The sequence below is a fragment of the Sebastes fasciatus genome, chromosome 2 (assembly GCF_043250625.1).
Source record: "Sebastes fasciatus isolate fSebFas1 chromosome 2, fSebFas1.pri, whole genome shotgun sequence".
NCBI lineage: Eukaryota > Metazoa > Chordata > Actinopteri > Perciformes > Sebastidae > Sebastes > Sebastes fasciatus.
Genome location: NC_133796.1, coordinates 33,347,197 through 33,368,952, shown reverse-complemented (window position 1 = coordinate 33,368,952; position 21,756 = coordinate 33,347,197). Strand labels below are relative to the sequence as shown.

The following is a 21,756-nucleotide window of genomic DNA, read 5'->3' as shown; positions in this document are numbered from 1 at the left end:
TGGGCCCCTAAACCCCCCCTCCATCTCCTCCGTCTGTCCCACTGTCCCACTATCCCGACCGCCCTGCCTCCGTCCCAGTACTGAGTGAGGGGTGAGGGCGGGAGTGTGGGGGTGTAGGGCTGAAATGGCCTTTGTGCCTTTCATAAAGTCTGCGGCCAGTCTGTCGAACCATGACCAACAGGGCTGCAGTCCAGTGACATCTAGCACAGGGCTGCTGTCCTCCAACAACAACAACATGTGAAGACACAAATCATTCACTAATTCTGGAGAAAGGGGCTGCAATAAAGTTTTGGTTTTGAAACCGGACGCACGGCTTGCTGGTGAACTAATTTTCCCTAAAACTGCTTCATCTGCTTCTACTGCAGCTATCCCCTTTTCCATGCAGGACACCTGTGTCGTACATTAATGAATGATTTTCAACCCACGTTGAACTTGTACTCGCATGGTTGTTGTCACATGTTAATCCCATGTTGTGCCACCATTCAAAGAATCTGCAACCGTAGAATTAATTACATTACATAACCATACAAATAAAAATAGAGCTCTGTAAGCTCTCTGTGTCTCCCACTTGAGTTGGTTTGAGGTCAACAATAACACTGAATTAAAGCCTACGATTGTGAGAATATATTGGCTATCGGCGATTGGCTGAGTACATCGACGTTTGTTTTTTGGGTGTTTGTCATTTTATTTTGCTAATTTAATGATCCACCTCCAACGTACAGGAGCCGCTCAGACGCTGCTCAACGGGCAGAGAGAGACAGCGGGGGAAAACAACCTGCAGAGTCGGCATATTTCCACACTGAACTTGTGAAATGAGGGTAGATTTCGAACAAACCAGAGTTGCCAGATTGTTGGAAAGACTAACCAAGATGGTTTTGTGGTGAGTTATATTTTGTTTCTGTTTCGCTAAAACAGTTGATCATCCAGCTGATGCACACACACAGACATGCACAGACACACACACCTACGCGAATATAACGGAAATCGCCGGTTGTTCAACCAACCCTTTTAAAGTCCCTTCTGGAAACACCAGTTCAGCAAAGCTGGGCAGCATCCTCATTCAGCCCTAGTCAGGAGGAGGACTGTGAAGCCAGACATGCACTGACCCTTCAGTTCTGTCACTGACGTGGGTTCAACCCATGTCACTGTGTTGGTCTGAATTACCTTGCGTACAGACCAAAAACAGAAATGCATTAAAACAACAAGGGGCTGCTGCGTTGGTGAGGGGGACGGGGGGGAGCGTGTTGTTTCAGATACCGGTGAGACAATTAAATGGAAGGCCAATTTAGAGTAACATCCATGAGTTATAAAGCCTTTAAGATGACAAAACCCTGCACAGCAGTTTATAGTAGTATGAGACTGGAGTTTAGAAAGTTATAATCATTTCATTTAGAATAAATACTGTTTGTTTCTGGCTCCAGGCCACTAAATACTTGAAAAGATGCAAAAATCAAATATTCCTATCAATGTTTTTTTCTTGTAATAATACGACCAGAAACATTAAATGTAAAACTATCTTAGTAGAAAAAGTATAGCAAAATCTGGTTGACAATTTTTTATCATCTCACTTTATATATCCTCATATTATCCCACTCTATTCTATAAAACATAGTTTTGTCTTGAGGTTGCATTGCACTCTCATCTGCTAGAGCCAAAGGTCAGTGGAGGAATTATTCTGTGATTTGTAAACATTTGTGCAAAACAGTAAGACTAAAAAGTAAAGCTAAAAAAATCCCAAGTAATCAATTACTTGGCTGGCAGAAAATTATTTGGCAACTATTTTAATAATTGATCAATCATTTCAGTCATTTTTCAAGCATCAAATATGAGCATTTGCTGCTTTTTTGTCTTATGTGATATTAAAATAATATCTTTGAGGTTTTGGACAAAAACAAGACATTTTATAGATCAAACGATTAATCGAGAAACAATGGAAAGTTATTTGTTGCAGTTCCAGAAAGAAGCCTGTGTCCTTTGACACTGAGGGACAGATGGTGAAACCTTAGACTTCAGTTGTATCTACTCAAGGACATTTTCTCAAAAATCTAACTGATTTAAAAACATTTTTTCGTTCTTATTTAGATTTTTTTTGTTTTACATAAATATATATATCATTGCGGGGCAGCAAAAATCAACTTGATCACAAAAGAAAAATGCTCAAAGTGCACAAATGTTGGCTCGTGAGTACATTCCAGCTGTGGTGAAACTCACACAGAGAAACGTATTCCACACACACACCTCCCACTCTCTCTGGAAAAGCCATCAGACTTCTCTTTTTCTAACAAAAGAAGGAGGGGGGGGAGGTGAAGGAAGAGAACCAAGAATAGGGTGTGAGAGAAAAGCCAGTGTGACTGTAACCCACAGGTGATATCATAGGACTGGAGTGTGCTGGGACCAGTGAAGGATGTGAAATAAGAAACCAGCAGACAGACGACCAGTCAGGCTAGACGACAAATAACCTAGTCTGGACTCAAAAGACCGGGGACACAATGGAGGACTGGGAACCATTAGTTTTACTGCTAATAGTCAATGAGCTGAGCAGCCCGTCTCCCTCTTTATACATCAAAATGATGAATGACTGAAAATATTCCACATGCAAGTCATCGATACATTTTTCTCCACAGTCCGGTTAAGGCTTTTTCCTACAGTAGGGCAGAGTGTCTACTAGTCCAGTGAAATTAATGCTTGTTCCTTCTTTAAAACAGATAGCTCAAAAAGTTAAATGTCTACAATAAAAAACACTCTAAATTTGCATTATGTTTGAGTGTTGAGTGTGATTTGATAAACAGCTGATATTAAAGTAATAATCTCAAAGATTTTCATTTAAATAAATGTCTGTTAAGTCACTATCTTTTGCCAAATGAGGTAACACAATTGTGATTGAGCCTATGGCCCACTGATGAAAGCATTGCACTATTTAGATATTTGCAGTATTACTGAAGTGTCTGTGGCGACATTCCCGGAAAAACGCTGTATAAAGTTACTGCTAATGCAAACTGAACATTTCCTACTGATGCAGCTTAACATTAGAAGCATTTAACTGGCAAAACATGAGTAGACTTTTATTATGAAGTACTCAGGAAATGCAACGTATTGCTGCTATCGTTAATAAAAATGTAACAAAAACGGCCATTTTTTGACAGTGGATCAGTTTAAAATATTGCAAGGAGTAATGGAACAAGAAGCAGCAGCCACAGTGAGCTGTTAGATGAAGATCTGCAGGCGACAGGATACACACCAACTACTTTCACTTTCGCTGTTAATAGGCTCATGCCGTGAGCAGCATAAAATCAGATCATGGTTGCTCAGAGGTTTTTGGAAAAAGGTCATTTCCTGCCTGACTTCTGTATTTAAAACGTTAATAGTTTCTTTGCTGCCCTATTCTGGGACTTGTAGTATTAAACCGTTTGTTGTTACCACCAGTAAACAGGGTGTCGCCAAATCAACCAGGACTGAAATCTTAAGGATTGCCACATCAACTTGACAAATTACAACGATTACATAAGACTAAAATCAACTGAGCTTTATTAATGACTTAAATTTAGGCACTGTTACATTAAGTACAAATTTCATTCAAATCAACCATCCCCTTTACCTTTGGAGCATTTAAGGTTACATGCTCAGTAACTTTGCCCAACAAATGTTAACCCCATAGTCAATCCCACAGCTTACGTCAGTCGTTGATAGTTGATTATTTTCTGTGCTGATGGTCAGAAATCTGGAATATAGCCTAAACAAAAGCTATGTGAGCTCAAATGTGGCTAGAGGTGAAAAAAAAAAAAAAGTGCATAATGTCTGATGTGTAAATAATAAAGCAGAAATGAGAACTTTCTCATACTGACAGACAAGTACACTGCTGTTGACTGATCAGCAAAAAATAACAGTTTTTCCCTTCCTTATCAAATTACTTTCTATGGACCAGCAAAGTTTATCTCAATTGCTACCCAAGACAGTTGAGTATATCCATCATCTATCTATCCATCCATCCATTGTCTAAACTGCTCATCTATTCAGCATTGTGGGGGCCTGAAGCATATCCCAACATGCACTGGAAGCGAGGTAGAGTACAAGGACTGGGTATGATTTAAAAGTTTTCGATCCTGATGCTGATATGAATTATTGAGCTTCTTTCATCTAAAACAAGAAGCCAAAGTTCTTAAATGTTGTCTAAACATGGGCAGAAATACAAGAACTAAAACAGCATTTAAATTTTCAAAATTTGGATTTAAATCAGAAACTATCTGATCATAGAATAAGTAAACAAGATTACGAATCTAATTACGATCTGATACCTAGCCCTACACACCTGAACAGCCTAGTACTGAGCTAACACACATCGACAAACACATTCACACCTTGCAAACAATTTTGAGTCTCCAATTCATTGCATGTTTCTGGACGGTTGGAGGAAACTGGAGCACCCAGGGTTCTCAGCAGTCCAGGAAAATAACGTATGTTGAATATCACTTCACAACCTAGAAGTTGGCATGTTAGGAGAATACCTAAGGCGTAATATTTTGATCAGAGGATACATTACAACAGTGACATACTAAACAAATCATGACGGATGAGGTCCCTGAGGTCAAAATGATTGATTTGGTTCCACAGTCTCTTGTGTTGCTATATTGGGTGTCTCTTAGTGAGACTTAAGTTTCTGGTTCTTCCACTTTGGCTGAAGTGGTGCTCTCATCTTAAGAGCAGATTCAAGGATGAATTTTTCAGTCTAAATAGCTAATAGAATAAATGATCAAAAGATGATTACTGCCAGAGTCCCACAAAGATTCTTGTCTATGTCCTTTTTAATGAGTCCTGGACCACTGTGGTATCTTTAGTGATGGACGCTGTTTATCTTCAACAATATCCAACAACTTTTACCAACCTTCTCAGCCATTTATTGCTCTCTTTCTGTATTTTAAGATGTTCACTTGTACTTGTGGCTTTAAAGTAATCTCCACCTCTCCTTTTAAACCCCTGCTTCTTCACGTCAATTTGTTTTCCCTATCATATCCAGCTCTAGTCCAGCACCCTGCAGCAGTAGCAGCAGTAGCAGCAGTGGTGGTGGTGGTGGTAGTGGCCAGAGGAGCACAAAGACAGGCTTGTTGTCTGGTGAACGTGTCTGTGTGTGTGTGTGTGTGCGTGTACAGTATGTGTATGTTTCTACGCTGTGCACGTGCACTCCCCCGCAGATAGTGAGAAGGCCAAGTCGAGGCAGAGCTGTCTGTCTAACCCCCTCCACCCCCGGAGCAAGCCGAAAACCAAACAGCAGCCGACGCCCTCCTCAAGGCCCCGGCAGGCAGAAATAGCATTCCTCTGAGCTGAGTAACCACACACACACACGCACGCACGCACGCACGCACGCACGCACACACACACACACACTGATACAACATGTATGATGAAATCCGTTTGATATTAGTAAGCGGCCTGAATGCGGTAATCACATTTCCTTTAAATAAATAATGACTTTAACTACATGACAGTTCATGCAGTTCAATGTGATTAAGTGTGATTTCAATTACTGTAAAACCTTTCTAATAACTGTTATTAGTGCTGACCCCCCTTAGACGGTTAGTCAACTAATTGGCTGTTTTGGTCTTAGTTGACTTTTTTCATGCTGAATGACTTATTTTCAAGTAACTGAGCACATCTCTGGTAAACACAAGATTTAAAGTGGTGCTTTTGTGTGATTCTTTGTGGAGAAACTCTGTTTCACAGATATGTCGATTAAATCAACTAATGATGTATCATTTCAATTGTTAGTTGAATAAGAATTTCTTTGGTCGAGGACCTATCTGTTATTAATTTAAACATCAGAAATATCAGCAATAAAAATGTCATATCACAATATCATGATACCCTCACTATATGAAACAGTAAACCATTAAATCAAATCATTACCCAGCAGCCAGGTGAAGCCACTGAGCTTTGACTTATTCAGTTTTTTTAGGTTAAAACTCTTTGGTTACAACAAGGTAAACACCATAACACAGGTACTGTAGTCTTCAAACACACACACAAACACACACACACACACACAGACACACACTTAGTGCAGCAGTATCCACTTTCTGTTGAGCAAATCAAACAATGACAGGAATCCTGAACCCAACTGTTGAGGGCAACGTATTACCTTCATTAGAGCAGCCAACCACACACAGACAGACAACACACATAAACTCTCGGTGACCTGTCTTGTATCGCGTCCCTGTCGAACAATGCTGTCTCGGATGACTCAGGTGTGATGCCTAAGTGAGTGGGAGAGAGAAAGACTGTGCCTGTGTGTGTGTGTGTGTGTGTGTGTGTGTGTGTGTGTGTGTGTGTGTGTGTGTGTGTGTGTGTGTGTGTGTGTGTATGTGCGCGCAAAAAGGAGATGGTAGACCTTTGACCACACCGAAGTATGATGAAGATAATGGCAAGAGAAAACAGCAAGGATTTCCCAAATCCGAAACTGTACTGATTCATCAGCTCAAGTGCTTTGATTATGTAATTTTTCAAATGTAATATTGCAATTATTTTTATCATTTATAAATATATAATATTTATTACACGGCTTTGTTGAATACTCGATTCTGTTTGGTCAATCACGGAATTCTACGGACTGTTATTTCTTTATAGCAGACCGTTGCTATGTATAACAAACTGTTGCTATGGACACAGTTCTGATGTCGGACTCTGGAGGACCGTTTTTGAGTATAATTATTGATTTCTTAACTAAGTAGCCGTGTAATAAGCAGGAAAATGTACAGAAAGTGGGTACATTATCCCTTACATATTATATTAGTCAAAGATATTCAATTACTTTAGGTAAGATGTTAAAAAAGATTAGTTTCTAAATAATCTACAGCTGCAACCTTTATCTATTACATTAATACATTTATGATAGATTACCATCTATTGGTCTATCGACAGAAATTTAATCAGAAACTTTTTGATAATCGATCAATCCTCAAGTCGTCTTTCAAACATTTGTTGGTTAAAGCTTGTGAAATTTGCTGCTTTTCCATGTCATAACTTTTAACTCTCATTTTTTATACACCACAGACAGAATTAATCAATCAAGAAAATAATAAGCAGATTAATAGATTATGAAAATAATCGTTAGTTGCAGCCCTAATATAGTTTAAATAGAATTCATAGAACTGTGTCAACAGTATGCTGGCTACGTCAACTGGTGTTAAGATAGATGCACCTACATGTCATGACAGTGTTCAACATCAGCTTTATAAAATTAAAAAATTAAAAAAATTAAAACCAAACCTGGATTTAACCTGGGCTGGTGTTGCTTAAAGTAAAATTTAGTGTGTCATCATCAATCACACTCCGTCTTTGGCTTCTCATTGACAAAAAAAAGTGAATTCGTTATTTCAGCATTTCATTTGCGACATCATTCTACCAACTTTCACCACAGCATGAAAACAGCATGTGTCAAATAAGATGACTAACAACCGATTCACAAGACATACCTGCAATATAAAAACCACTAACAATTCAGACAAACAATATGCACTGATAAAGACAGGACACACAGACATCTGCTATACCAAATAACAGGATGTGTAGAACTGGTGTAGAACACAGTCTGGTTTCCACAAAGAATTTCCTGGTAATTTTAGTTCCGGGACTACTTTTGAGGGACCAAAAATTGTCCACCAGGTCATCGTTGTGTGCGTTTCCTTAGCGGTCTAAAGACCTGCAAAGATTATGCAAATTATTCCGCTGACGTATGAAAATACAACATGACATGGGATGAGGGCTGCTGATGGTCACAGCAGTAAACACACTGCAGCCTGCAGTTCAGTGTGTCCGCCCGTTTCATCTAAAAATAACGTTGAAAAAAATTAACCGTAGGTTTTGTCTCACTGCGACGATATTTACTGCTGCGTAGTATTTACTGATGCACGTTGGATGAATGAAATGCAATGGAGGAAAATGAAACTAAGTGTGTCTGTCTCCACAGTAAATCATCTGTTTAGTGTTTGATGGTTATTTATATGTGCTTTAGAACGTAACCGCCGTGAAACAATATGAAAATAACTTATTTTTTCGCTCGCCGTCTAAGCTCACTCGTACAATCTCTCTCTCTCTTTGTCTTTCTGTCTTTTTTTAAATGAGTCGGAAAGCCAACAGCAAAGCCTAACTTTACATTTAATGTTATCAAACAAAGAGAAATGCTCTCCTCTCGTCCTAAGATTGTCCTAAATCTATCATAGAGTACTTCCTTGTTTTATGAATGAAGCGGTACAGTTGAAGCAGCGGCACTGTGTGCGTTTTACCAATCAGCAACGGTCATCCCTGCAAAGTCTTTTAAAGTTTTTTTTTGTTGTTTTTTTAAACTCCACCCCGGAAGTTCCTGTACTTTTTAGAAAGTAATACCCCCCCCCCGACCAGGGCCTTTTTTTGGTGGGTAAAAAAGGTCCTGGAAAAGGACCCCGGAACTTCATTTAGACCCTGGTCCCTGCAGTCAAAACACAATGAGTTCCTCAAAAGGTTCCTAGTTCCGGGGGAATTTCCTGCGGTCGAAACAGGGCTTATGTGAGATTCAAGCAGGTGGCGTATGAAGCAGTGCAGGTATAAACAATATCTTCTTGACACAGTAGCTGCAGTGTGTGTGTGTGTCTGTGTGCATTTGATGTAGTCTGTCATCCAGACACACACAGACACGCTTCTTTTGATGCTGAACTGCTGTCTAGCTGGAAAACAAACCAGTTCTATCTCAGCTGTTAGCGTGTTTCTTTTTTTTGCATGCCAAACACAGTAACCACAGTCTCCCTCTGATAAGCTCGAGAATCCAACACGCTGCCTCTTGCCAAATATTCTGTCTCCTTCTCTTCCTTCATTTAATCCCTTGGTTTTCTGGTTTACCTTTCTCTTTCACATCCTGATCCACCTCTAATTTCTCATCCCTGCCGCTTTCATTCTTTTTATTCTGACTTCTTCTGTCTATAATTTATGTGTCATCCTCCCTCATTAAATCCCAGGCCCTCCCCTGCAGCAGCAGCAGACACAACACTGGGAATCCCCAACTCCCCTTCATCCCTTTGCATTGCCCTTTCTCTCTTACATACTCTCTCAGTCTGTCCCTCTCTTGAGGTCAGAGGTCAAGGGACCCATTTGAAAATGTCTGTGCCAGTTTTTCCTTGCCAAAGTTTTGCGCAATTTTGGAGCGTTATTTAGCGTTCTTCCCGATAAGCTAACATGACATGGTTGGTACCAATCGATTCCTTAGGTTTTCTAGTTTCACTCTAGCTTTAAGACTGAACCCGCTACCACCCCTGAAAGACAGAATAGCGGCCGTCAGATTATTATATAATAAAATATCAATACTTGATGTCCGTTTATCGATACAATATTGCCACGCAAAATATCACGATACTATGCTGTATCGATTTTTTCCCCCACCCTAATAAACAGTGTATGAGACAGCCAGTTCAGTCATAAATTGTGCTATTCTAGATCACAAACACAACCTCTGTGTGATTGTGGAGCACCAGTTTTGGCACAAACGTTTTCATAGGCTGGCTAAATCAATAAAAGGAATCTTCTAAACTTATAAATTGTCTGCAACATCCTCTATGACTCTCAACAACTCCGTTAAGCAGTAACATGTATGGAAACACAGTTGTGGACCCGAGTCTTGACCAGTGAATGGCGACGTTAGTATGTGAAAAGGGGACTGATCTCTGTCCTCCTCACCCTCTTTCTCACGAATGCAGTCTCTCTCATTCCTAGTCCATATTCTTTTCCTGTCTATCTGGTTTTATCTCATCTTTTATTTCTGTGCTTGGGATTCCTTCACTCCCTCCTTCCTGCCCTGACATGCAGCAGTGTGAATCAGACTGCTGCCAGGAGGGATGTGTGTGGACAAGACGAAAGCACTCCCCAGCGCTGGCCAAAACCCAGACTAAGTTAAGGTAGGTAGGAATGAGGAATCCACTCCCCCAGGCTCTGAGAAAAGACATAACACACACACACACACACACACGCAACACACCTTGAATAATATACCATCAGTGTTCCCCCATTAAACTGCTATCCTACATAATTTTGCTGCTCTGCAAGCTCCTATGTTAACCTATTAACTCTTAAATTACTGCCTGTAACATTAACATGTGTATCTTTCTGTTAAGGATTGTTTGGCATCCATACATAGTTCTCTGTTAAAAAGTTGTCTCTGTTCAAACATGACAGGACCGTTACAGACAGGTAGACAACGTTTGTGTAATAATTTGCATTTGACACACAAGATTAGACAATGCAAGAAGTTACTGAGAGACTGAGTACTTGTTATCTCCTCCTAATTTCAACGACAGACTAATTTCTATCTATGTTACAAAACTAGAGTAGCTTGTGAAGGTCTCTCTTAGGGCTGCAACTAACGATTAATTTTCTTGTTTGGTCTAAAAAATGTCCGAAAATGGTGAAAAAATGTTGATCAGTGTTTCCCAAAGCCCAAGATGACGTCCTCAAATGTCTTGTTTTGTCCGCAACTCAAAGATATTCCATTTACTGTCATAGAGGAGTAAATAAACCAGAAAATATTCAATTTAAGAAGCTGGAATCAGAGAATTTTGAATTTATTAACTTAAAAAATTACTCTTGATTATCAAAATAGTTGGTGATTAATTTAATAGTTGACAACTAATCGATTATTTGAACAATCGTAACAGCTCTACTTCAGAGTCACGTCTGCCACAAGGTGCAGCATTTACAGAACGCTGCTTCCTAGTCACATGGGATGCACCGATACCACTTTTTTTCAGACCGAGTACAAGTACAAGTACTTACATTTGGGTACTCGCCGATACCGAGTACCGAGTACCGATACGAGTACTTCTCTGTGCCAAAAGACCCTCGTTAACAGCCAGCTGGAGGGTGTGAGCGACACACTGCAGGATGGGGATACTGGTATCGATATCGGTGCATCTCTACTAGTCACTCATGCTTAGTTTGCACAATATAAATGCCGAAACTATAGTTTAGTCGATTGCCAGGAAATTTATCGACAGCAACATTGAGAATCCATTATTGAAGTAATTTGTTGAGCAAAAATGACAAGCACATGTTGATTCCAGCTTCTCAAATATGACGATTTTCTGTTTTTATTTGACCAAGTATTTAAAAGGTGTCACCTCAAAAAAAAGAAGTTACAAATCACTTTTACAAAGATAAAACCGTGTTTTGATCTGACAAAAATTAGTTGGTTAGGGTTAAGGAAAGGTCATGTTTTCATAACGTATTGGTTAATGTTAAGGAAACACCGTGGTTTGGGTTAAATATCTACTTCCTTAAGGTTGCAGGACCTTCTTCGTGTTGATGAAGATTAGGGAACAATCACTGCCATCGCTAAAAGAAACTAAAAATGACTAATGGTAGAAAACAGGAACCAAATAGCAGCCTCTTGTGTCAAAGTCTGATGTTTTGTTGGCCCATCCACACATTTAACATATAAAACTGTTTTTAAGAAGATTTTAAAGAAATACCTGATGGCACAGAACACCAGCCCCTCTCCAAATATGACACGTTTTGATACATAATATCTGACTCTATGATCATAAATGAGGAAGTTTCTTGGTTTATTTAAATTACGGCAACTGTATACGCTGTTTTTTAATGTTGCTGCTGTTGATGAAATGTTTTTAAGGTGGGTACTTGTTTTGTTGTTAATGTCATTAGTAGTATAATTGGTGTTGATTTTTAGTGGGGTTTTGTAGTTTACTTGTTTTTTCATTTGTTTTTTGATCCCTTTTAGACTTGTGGTTATTTAGTTATTAGTCATTAGTAGTTTTATTGTTGTTGATTATTTTTTTGTTGTTGTTTTGGTTGAAGTTTGTTTTTCTTTTGTACCCCTTTTTTGCTTTGGATTTTAATTACATATTTATTTTTACATTATGATACAGTGTTTTTGTACGGACCCCAGGAAGAGTAGTTTCTACCATGGTAGGCTACTTATGCCAGGCACAACTAAATGAGAATCAAGCCTATTTTGGGCCCGATTCCCCCCTCTTGACAATGGTCAGCAAAGCCCCAATTTTTTGATGGTATTAAAGATTATCTTTCCAGATATTCTTGTGGTATGAGGTTTGTTAAGAGTGTTTTTTATATCCCCCCGATCGGCTCAGAAGTCCATCCTGGCCACACCAATTTCAAATCACAAATATTAAACATGTTCAGTATTTACTATCATACATCCTGTTGTGTGTGTGAGGAACCTTATGTCACAATTGGAAAAGAATTGTAGCCAATTGGGAACCAAGCTGACTGAAGAAGGAAGGACAACAACCGCAGTCATGGCAGCTAATGCAAACGCAAAGCATAAAGTAGTAGTAAGATGGACTCAGAAGTGGAGGATCAATTTGTTGATTAGTGGTAACAACACAAGTGTTTATTTAACATGTCTCCATGACTTCTTCCATATTTTGTTCTTTTTTCTTCGTGAATTTTCAATACAAAGTAGTGCAAAAACTAACATCGCTAATTCTTCCTGCCCGTCATCTGCCATGCTTGTTTACACTAAAGTCACGTTTGATCACGAGAGAGTTTTGCGAGATTTCCGGTGACGAGTGTCGGGACTCTGTTGTTCATGAATGGAATAGGTTAGTGTTTGTTGTGCTGTTTTGGCCAAATCGTTGCTCTCCACACACTATAGGAACAAAACTGTTAAATTTAACATAACATATTGTTATGTGTGGGGTATCTCATGTTTCCAACATCTACTAAAATTTGAAAAATCTGTTAGTGTGGGCCAGCCTTTAAACAACAGAGGTGAAGTCATTTGTTAGTCATCCTTACACGATCAAGCAGTGCAAGCTACCTCACTTCACATCCACCCCTTAAACCATGGGAAACTGGTCGATTTTCATGGCTTGACGCATTTTACACACCAAAGTTTGTGACTAACCCACGTTTACAGCTCATAGGAAGAGAGGGTTTTAAAAAGAGAGAGAGGGAGAAAAAGAGGGAGGGAGGGTAAGTCACCACAATGCCACAATTGCTCGTTGTTGAGTGACTAAGGCTTGAACTTGGACAGGAGCCCCAGCATTCACTTTGCTTACTGCTAAAAAAAAAAGTGAAAACAGCTCATTGTGAAAACCACAGAGACCTAAAAGGCAAAGCAGTAGCCCTGCCCAAGTGATAGGCAGAGCCCGATATACTGTAAAAGCCCTTTGTTTCCGACTTCAAATGGGAATTTAAATCAAAGTGACTGTGACTAATGTTTTTCATGCGACGCAGGCTTTATCCTCAGTGTAAATATGTTGGGACATACACACACACCGCCCACGTTAACCACCCACACCCAGAAATAACTGCGTGTGGACCAAACTCACCAAGTTGTGATACCATGGCTTCTAACCAGAGACAGTCATGTTATTTTAAATGTCATCAAGCAGATCACAGCCCTATAAAATCTGACAGCTAGCTTTCCCAAATCTTCTAAACATCTCATTTTTACCACTTGGCATCGTAGGTTTGACAGACAAAACTTTCAGGAAGGAGCTGCTTTGGACAAAACCTGCAAATGTCCTTAACTTTGTTTGACACAACTGGAAGACATTAGCCTTGAGATTTCAAAATCAGCTTCTGGTATTTGACCCTTTAAACCCAGGCATACACTGTACGTTTTTAGAAATGTTGTGTAACTCCTACTTTGAGAGTAGATCGTTTGCGATATAAAGCCAAAGCTCACGATTTATGTGCTCACACTGTACGGTCCGATCATCAACCACAACCTGAGTGCTCACACTGTACGTGTAAATAAAAAACACGGCCTGTCGGCCCCTGAGGGTCGTTCTGGCTGGTGACAGTTGTCAATAAAGATTTGTTTAAAAGCTCTGAGGCAGGTAAAGTTTGTTTGCTAGCAGAGGTCTGTTCAGGTCACAATGCTAACAAGGCAGAAACGTGCTGTTTTAATCATCTGTGTCATCCTGTCTGCTGAAACGTCTAAAAAAAGAGCCGCCGGCGTATATGGACTAGCACGTGGCGAGGAAGACGTGGACAGTATGGCTTGTCCATTTTACAGAGAGAATTGGAGGTAAGCTAGCTATATGTTTTACTATATCAATTGTGCATTGTTATCTTGATAGCTACGCTGTGATTACTGTAAAAAAAAAAAAAAAAAAAAAAGGCACCGACGTTGGGAAGTCGGCCCATGGCTCTGCTTCTACTGTGTGAGAGCCTGTGGACAGCCGACAAAAATTTCTGACATGTCAGAAATTCAGGAGTTAATCGGTCCTCGGTCCCCCCGTACACTGCACGGCAAACGACACCTGACGAAGCTGAAATTCGGTCCGACTCTAAAGTTAGTTGTGAGGCTCAAATTTGGGCCAGAAATGGGCTAAAATCATACCGTGTATGCCCAGCTTAAGATATGATATCTGAATCAGCTGCCTGTTTTCCCCCTTTTCAATAATCCAACCTCAAATTCCCCCAACAGATACTTGATCTGCTAATCCACCACCGGATGCCACTATTAACTCAATCAATGCACATTGCCTGCTTCCTTCAGCACTCAGCATCACGGCAAACCGTCATCAAGAGGGGTAGCGATGAGCCTCATTAGGGAGTACATGTGTCAGAGAGATAGGAGCTGACCTCCTCATGGACAGGCCTGAACACGCAGGCAGCTGCTGTCAGCGAGCCAGAACGTAGGGGAATTAATAGAAACAGCAGCTCTCCAGGGACACTGTTAGCCCACACTGACAGCCAGCTCTGATCTGGGGTCATCTTAATGCACTCCCCCTCTTCCCCTCTGCATTAGTGGTGGGAAATATGAAACCTGGATCATGACAAACATTATTTAACTTTCCGGGTAGGCTTAACTCTGAACGCTGGCCCAGGCCTGTGCAAGCTGTGATATGCACACTTGTGGCAATAAAGAATGTGGGAGTGCCCAGCAAACCGGGTTCAATTTTCATCTGACACACAGTATGCTATTAAATCTAAATTGCCCACACATGCAAGTGAGATTTTGTGGACACATGCAAAACTTTGAGGCCTTTATTTGTTACTTATAACTTGCAAAAATAGTAGTAGAGACTTAGAAATTAGCTGTGAACATACACTCTGTTGCCAGTTTATGAGTTACACCTGATTGAATACAGTCTAATATGACAACCCTGCAATAAATCCTACTTTCATGAAGGTTATAATGTTTAGTTTTTGTTGAAACTTTTTAAGAGAGGTGTTATATTATAATCATTTACAGACTGTATATTGTAGGGCTGTTGGATTCGTTTGCACTATAGTGAGAGGCCTTTTCTATAATTTAGACTACGCTCATTTAGGGCTACAACTAATGACTGTTTTCATTACTGATTCATCTGCTAATTATTTCCCCAATTAGTCAACTAATTGTATGGTCTAGACGCCAGAAATTTGTTAAATGCCTTTTACACACACAGTTGACACAGATGTATTCAAATGTCTTGTGTTCAAAACCAAAAGATATTTAGTGTCGTATCATACACTACAGTGTAGTGGGGCGGCTGTAGCTCAGTGGGTAGAGCGGGTCGTCCTTTTATCCCAGGGTCCTACATTTTGCATGACCAAGTCTCCTTGAGCAAGACATTGAACCCCAAGTTGCTCCCCATGAGCTTTACCGCAGCCCACTGCTCCTACAATGCTTAGGACGGGTTAAATACAAAGGTCAAATTTCATGTATGTACCTGTCTGTATATGACGGATCTAATAAAGTTTATATGACAAAGTAAAACATCAAAACCTCACATTTGAAAAGCTGGAACCAACCAGTGTTTGGTATTGAAAATTGACTCAAACAATTAACCGATTATTAAAATATTGGCAATTAATTTTCTGATCAACAATTTGATTTATAATCATCGCAGCTGATATACTGTACATGGGGTGGGCAAGATTTAGCAAGGTGTGCTGAAAAAACTGGTAACTGAGTGTATGTAACAGATGCTGTCCTGTTATATCTACAAAGGCAATTCATACATTAGAATTAGGGCTGTCAAAGTTAACACAATAACGTGTTAACGCAAATTAATTATAACGTCGCTAATTTCTTTAACGCATTAACGCAATCGATCTTTCGGAGGTTGTAGCGGGCTCATTATTAAAGCTCGAGTGAAGATAGATCATCTGAAATTAGAAAACCTAAGGAATCCATCGGTACCAACCATGTCATACTACCTTGTCGCGAAGGAGGTTAAATAACGCTCCAAACCTGTGCTAAATTTTGGAGAGGAAAAACTGGCATGGCCATTTTCAAAGGGGTCCCTTGACCTCTGACCTCAAGATATGTGAATGAAAATGTGTTCTATGTGTACCCACAAGTCTCGCCTTTACAGATATGCCCACTTTATGATAATCACATACAGTTTGGGGCAAGTCATAGTCAAGTCAGCACACTGACACACTGACAGCTGCTGTTGCCTGTTGGGCTGCAGTTTGCCATGTTATGATTTATGCATATTATTTTATGCTAAATGCAGTACCTGTGAGGGGTTCTGGACTATATTTGTCATTGTTTTGTGTTGTTAATTGATTTCCAATAATAAACATATAAATACATTGTCATAAAGCAAGCCTATTTGCCCACTCCCATGTTGATAAGCGTATTAAATAACTGACAAATTTCTCTTTAAGGTACATTTGAAAAGATAAAAGAAAATAATTAACTATGGACAATCATGCGATTGATCGCGATTAAATATTTTTTTGTAAGTTAAATCAGACAAAACTTAAATTCCACATTACTCCTACTAATGTGATGTTTAGAAAGTGACAGAAGTAAAAACTCAAGACTGCTGGCTGTCATAATCTGTGTTTACAAACACTACCTCACCAGCTCTTATACCTGCAACAACCTCACATCAAGGGAGGAGAGTGACTGCTTATTACTGACCTGAATAACTAAAACTACGAGCAGTAATGTGATGTTGATTATGTGATTAAAACCCTGTGTTGAGGAATGTCTTGGTGTAGATGCATTGTAAAGGAGCCCCAGCAGCTCCACAGACTCGCCTACGCACTAACACTAACCCACAGCGCTAGAAAGCGTCCCAGATTAAGGCCAAGTTATATAACTTGGGACTCCATTTGTGCTTTCTGCATTGCATGTGCTGCTGCTAACTGATCAATATCACACATTATATCAACCTCATGCAGTTACATGTCAAGTGCATCACAACAAGCTGCTAAAAGATGTTTCAGCTCACTCATAATGTACATATGATGATGACGATGATGATCTGCTAGCTCTCAGTATGGACCACTGTTAGCTCCTTAACATCAACCTACATTAGCAACAGTTACTGTATGATTAAGGGACAGCAGGTTGGACATATTTGAGACAGGAAGTGTCAACTTATCAGTCAAGTAAGGACGTGTGTGTGTGTGTACGTTAAAGGTGAGCAGTTAGCCGGGATAACATGAGAGTAACACAACTGTTTTAACGCCTTTAACGGTTTTAACGTCTGTTCTGAAGTGTCAGTTAGCTATAGGATGCTGCGTTCACGGTCACCATAGACACACAGCAGCAGCAGCAGCAGCAGCTCTCTCTCTCCTTTACCTCGGTATAGTGATGCATTTGGTGTTGATATTCTGGGTGGTGATGGCTTTCTCCAGTTCGTCCAGCTGTCCCGTCTTCTTCAGCTTCTTCACCAGACTTTTCACCGCCTTTTCACACCACTTCTCCTCCTGGCCGTTCTGCTCTCCCTTCTTCCAGCCCAGCAGTCTCTTGACGATGGGGGGAGTGAAAGGCAGGATTGACATCTTGAGTTCAGCTTTTAAGTCCCGTCCACAGTGTGTCTTACAAAGTCTCCACGGGAACAACTGCTCTCCAAAGCGGTCCAAAACAGTGACAGGTGAACGCGTTATTTAGTTAGAAACAACTAGTTGTTGTTTATTAGACGCCACGCAGATGCATCCCGGAGTTAAACCCTCCGGTGTGAGCGCACTCCGTCTGGCTGCAGCTCAGCGGTGAACTGTGCACCGGTAGTCTGTTGAGCGGTGGATTTACTGCTCATCCGCCGGGGAAAGTAGTCCCGTCTGCGCTGCTTTAAAGCCGGAGCTATTTTAAAATACACCCAACACGAGTCACACCAAAACTATAACCCGACACAAGGTGCAAACATCGAAGTGGAAGTACTTCACTTTCTGTTTTATTTTGCTGCTTGCTTTATAACCCGATCAGCAAAGTTTTGTTGAGTTCAGATTCATCCGCGGTGCTGGGTCCCCCTTTCGACTAAAGTCTGCAAGAAGTCTGCATCAAATGCAAATGCAGGAGCTGCTGCTGAGAGTCACCATTCAAGGCTGCACAGCAGACCAGTGAGAGGCCAGTACTCAGCAGCTGGCTCAATGTGCTGCGATGATATTGCACAATCCCTGCCTGCATTTTTTCACTGCTTTGGCTTGCTGATATAATTACATGTGGTCAATGTGCCTAAATAAGCTGTCCACAATCACATGCACATGCACATCACTTGATTTAGTTATGTAACACAGAGCAAAAAAAGTTAATTGCATGTGACTGCACTTTAAATTGATCCATAGATTTTATCCAGTGAAACATTTATTACAGAAACTAAAGCAGCAGTGGGTAGAATTGGAGCAAATATGATAAAAAAAAAAAAAAGTTAGTTTTATAAAACAGTCACTATATACTGACAGTAGTGCATGAGACAGGTAATCTGAAAAAAAAAATGTGCCTCTGTGTCCTCTGGTGTCCTCCAGTGCTCCTGAAAGCGTCTAAAAGAGTTCACAGACCGAAGGAAAACAACCAAGCAGAGCCGAGCTGGTGCTTTGCCATATCTGAGCAGCTGTAAATCACTTGCGAACTCCGATCATATGGTGAAACTAGGCAGCGCTGATCAAATATGAATCAATATTCTGTTACTGTAATGTCTATTTCTCATCTCAACAAAAACTATACAAAAAAATGTGACTGCACTTAGGAATTTGGATGTCCTTGTTCTCCTGGTGTTGATCTTTTTCCCCCATATGGGGTGCTATCTGAAAAAGATAAACGTAGGCTCTGCTTAAACTACATTTCCACGGACAAATATGCTGAATCGTCTTGAAAACTCCCCAAATGAAATCATCCATCTGTTTCAGTTTATGTAATTATAGTCTAAAGAAGGCCATGATGTTCTTACCTCCTCCGGGTAATAAAGCTTAGTTTTTTAACTTTAAGAGGAAAATACACTAACTTGTTTTCCTTTATATTTTTGGAAATCCACACACTCGTGAGTTGTGGGGTTTGAAATTCAGCATCTCCAACAGTAATTGCTACTGGGTTGTTTTTCTCCACATGGGTAAATCACATAGGAGCTGCTGTTAAGATGGAAGGTGCTAAAAGTCGTGCACACATGCACAAGCTGAGCCACCAAACTTGCCTCAGCTTGTCAGAGATATGAACACACGCAAGGACGCCTACTCAACAAGGTGGCAGTTTGGTTTGCAGCGTGGCTCAGCCCCTGAAACCACAAGTATAGCCTGACTTATGCACACACTTCCACATATGCATACACCCCCCTCCCTCACACACACACAGTGTCAAGGAGTCAAAGTGCCAGATGTACAATAGAGTGTGTAATGCAGCTGAGCTCACCACAGAGAGAGAGTGATAGTCGAACAATTTAGGGTGTGAGGCTGCCTTTGTTCTTCAAGCTTCAAAAGAAAGACTTTACTGTGTTCAAAAGCGGTTTCCAAACTTGGGAGCCCTATTTGCGAGCGCTTGAAAGAGTTGTAAAAGTGAACGCTCTGCACAAAGAAGCTGATGGACTTGCTGGGTTTCTCTCTACAAATTCCAATTTTTAAATTAGTGTAACACACAAAAGGTATCAGAGGCAAAAGCAGAATAACTTGCATACTGTGGGCCTCAAAATGGCTGCGAATAGCCCTGGAAAATATGCATTAAGAAATGTATTCATTCATTCTTTTACCACTGAGCTGAGCTCCTTAAATTTGAGCTCTGAACTCAAATTTAAGGAGGAAGTCAATGTTCCCATCCTCATATCTTATCTTTAAGAAGTGCAAACCTTTAACACACGCCTCCATTGACATTTCACACTCATACAAGAATAGTAGCATCGACCTGTGGTTATCATTTTGGTTTGTGTGTACAGGCGCGTTGACCTGCGTCCAGCAGCCCCCCCTCTCTGTGCACAGTGTGTCGTTTGTGCTAAAAATACAGCTGGCTTCAGGCTTAGCAGGACAGACCCTCTTTCCTTTTATCTATTTTGGTCACACAGCCATGTATATTTTTATACCTGCTAAAGGCACGTCAAGGTTCTACCCTCATGCTTAGGATGTCTGATAAATAGTTTCACACTGCACAGTAATGTGTTTAAATAAAAACTTTGTAAAAATCTTCATTAAGTAATTATGAAATATACACTTTTTTGACCAGTACTATCACAGCCTTTTTACATTACTGTCCCAGTGAGAAAGTTGTGTGTGTTTTTTTGTGCTATTAGCCATCAGCAGCTCCTCATCTGTGATAACAATCAAGTGTGCAGCTGTAAAACACACCACTCTCTCTCTCTCTCTCTCTCTCTCTCTCTCTGCTCTTCTTCTGTGGTGTGTTGGCAGGTTGGAGGAGAAGGCTGGAGGAGCGTGCTGCCATGTGTCACATGCTGAGGCCCCGGCGGCCCTCTCGGCACCTGTTTACGCCCCCGGGGGACACGACCGGCCAAGACAGCTGGTTTGTTTTGGAGAAGTGCAGGGTGAGACAGGGCGGATATGGGGGTGCAGGATGGGGGATGGGATTACAGATGGGCCGCAGTAGACGGGGGGGCAGTACGGGGTGGTTCGGGAGGGGGGGTGTCCTTCTGTGAGAAGAATTACTGAGCACAAAAGGCACGTCAGCAAGACTGAATGGGCAGCGACCACATACAATCCGATAGTTGATAATGACATTGTGCCGGCTGCGACCTCAGGGGACTTGGTCCAGAGTGTGTGTGTGTGTGTGTGTGTGTGTGTGTGTGTGTGTGTGTGTGTGTGTGATGTCAGCTGGTGTCCCAGAGGAGTAAAAGGGTCAGAAAGAATAGAAAGTGTGGGTGTCTGGATGGATGTGATAAGGACACAGATGACCAATGTTTGGCCAACTAAAAGAGGAAGTTCTAATTACGCTGATGAAATAACTATTTTAAAACTTATCTTCAATATAAATAAAAGATTTACTGTATTAATAAATTGTATTAAAGGTTTCCCTGACGTAGCTTCAAAATAAGATTAAAAATATCCCCACTGTTTGCCAACATCACATTTAACTCTTGTATCTGTATTTTACTTCTGTATCTATACTTTTATGCATCAAATATTATGTTATATTAAACTCCACAATAAAACTGAAAAGTGTAGATGGTTTGTGCATTATTTTATTCTCATTGCCATGTCATGACACACACTATTTGGCATCTTTGAAAAGTTCAGGATTTTGGAATATAAGATAGAAAGTTCTGTGTTTGACAGCGATTGAAGAAGTATTAAGATCATTCACTCAGGTAAAAGTAGCAATACCACAATAAAGAAATGTTTTATGTTTAATGCTGTTAGTGTCCCGTGCGTCATGTTACAATCAGCTGTTCATTTATGTCTTGTGTTCACAACATTCAGTGTCATTTTCACTGTAGAAACATAGTAGTTTTAAGCCCAACCATGTTGTTTTTTCCTAAACCTCACTGAGTGGTTTTGTTGCCCGAACCTAAGCAAATATATTTGTTTAATTCACAACATTAAGCACGTGTTTACTGCGACCGTAAAGTGACACTGAGGGGTTTGACAAAGCGT

The 21,756-nt window shown here is 40.5% G+C and overlaps 1 protein-coding gene across 1 annotated transcript in view; it reads right to left on the bottom strand.

The window, feature by feature from the left end:
- LOC141759091 (mothers against decapentaplegic homolog 3) overlaps positions 1–18,004 on the bottom strand; it is a 38,464-nt gene extending 20,460 nt beyond the window's left edge. Inside the window, exon 1 of the mRNA XM_074621024.1 lies at positions 17,534–18,004. Within this exon, the coding sequence (XP_074477125.1) occupies positions 17,534–17,736 (203 nt within the window). The 5' untranslated portion in view covers positions 17,737–18,004. The remainder of the gene's footprint in view (positions 1–17,533) is intronic.
- Between the last annotated feature and the right edge of the window lie 3,752 nt (positions 18,005–21,756).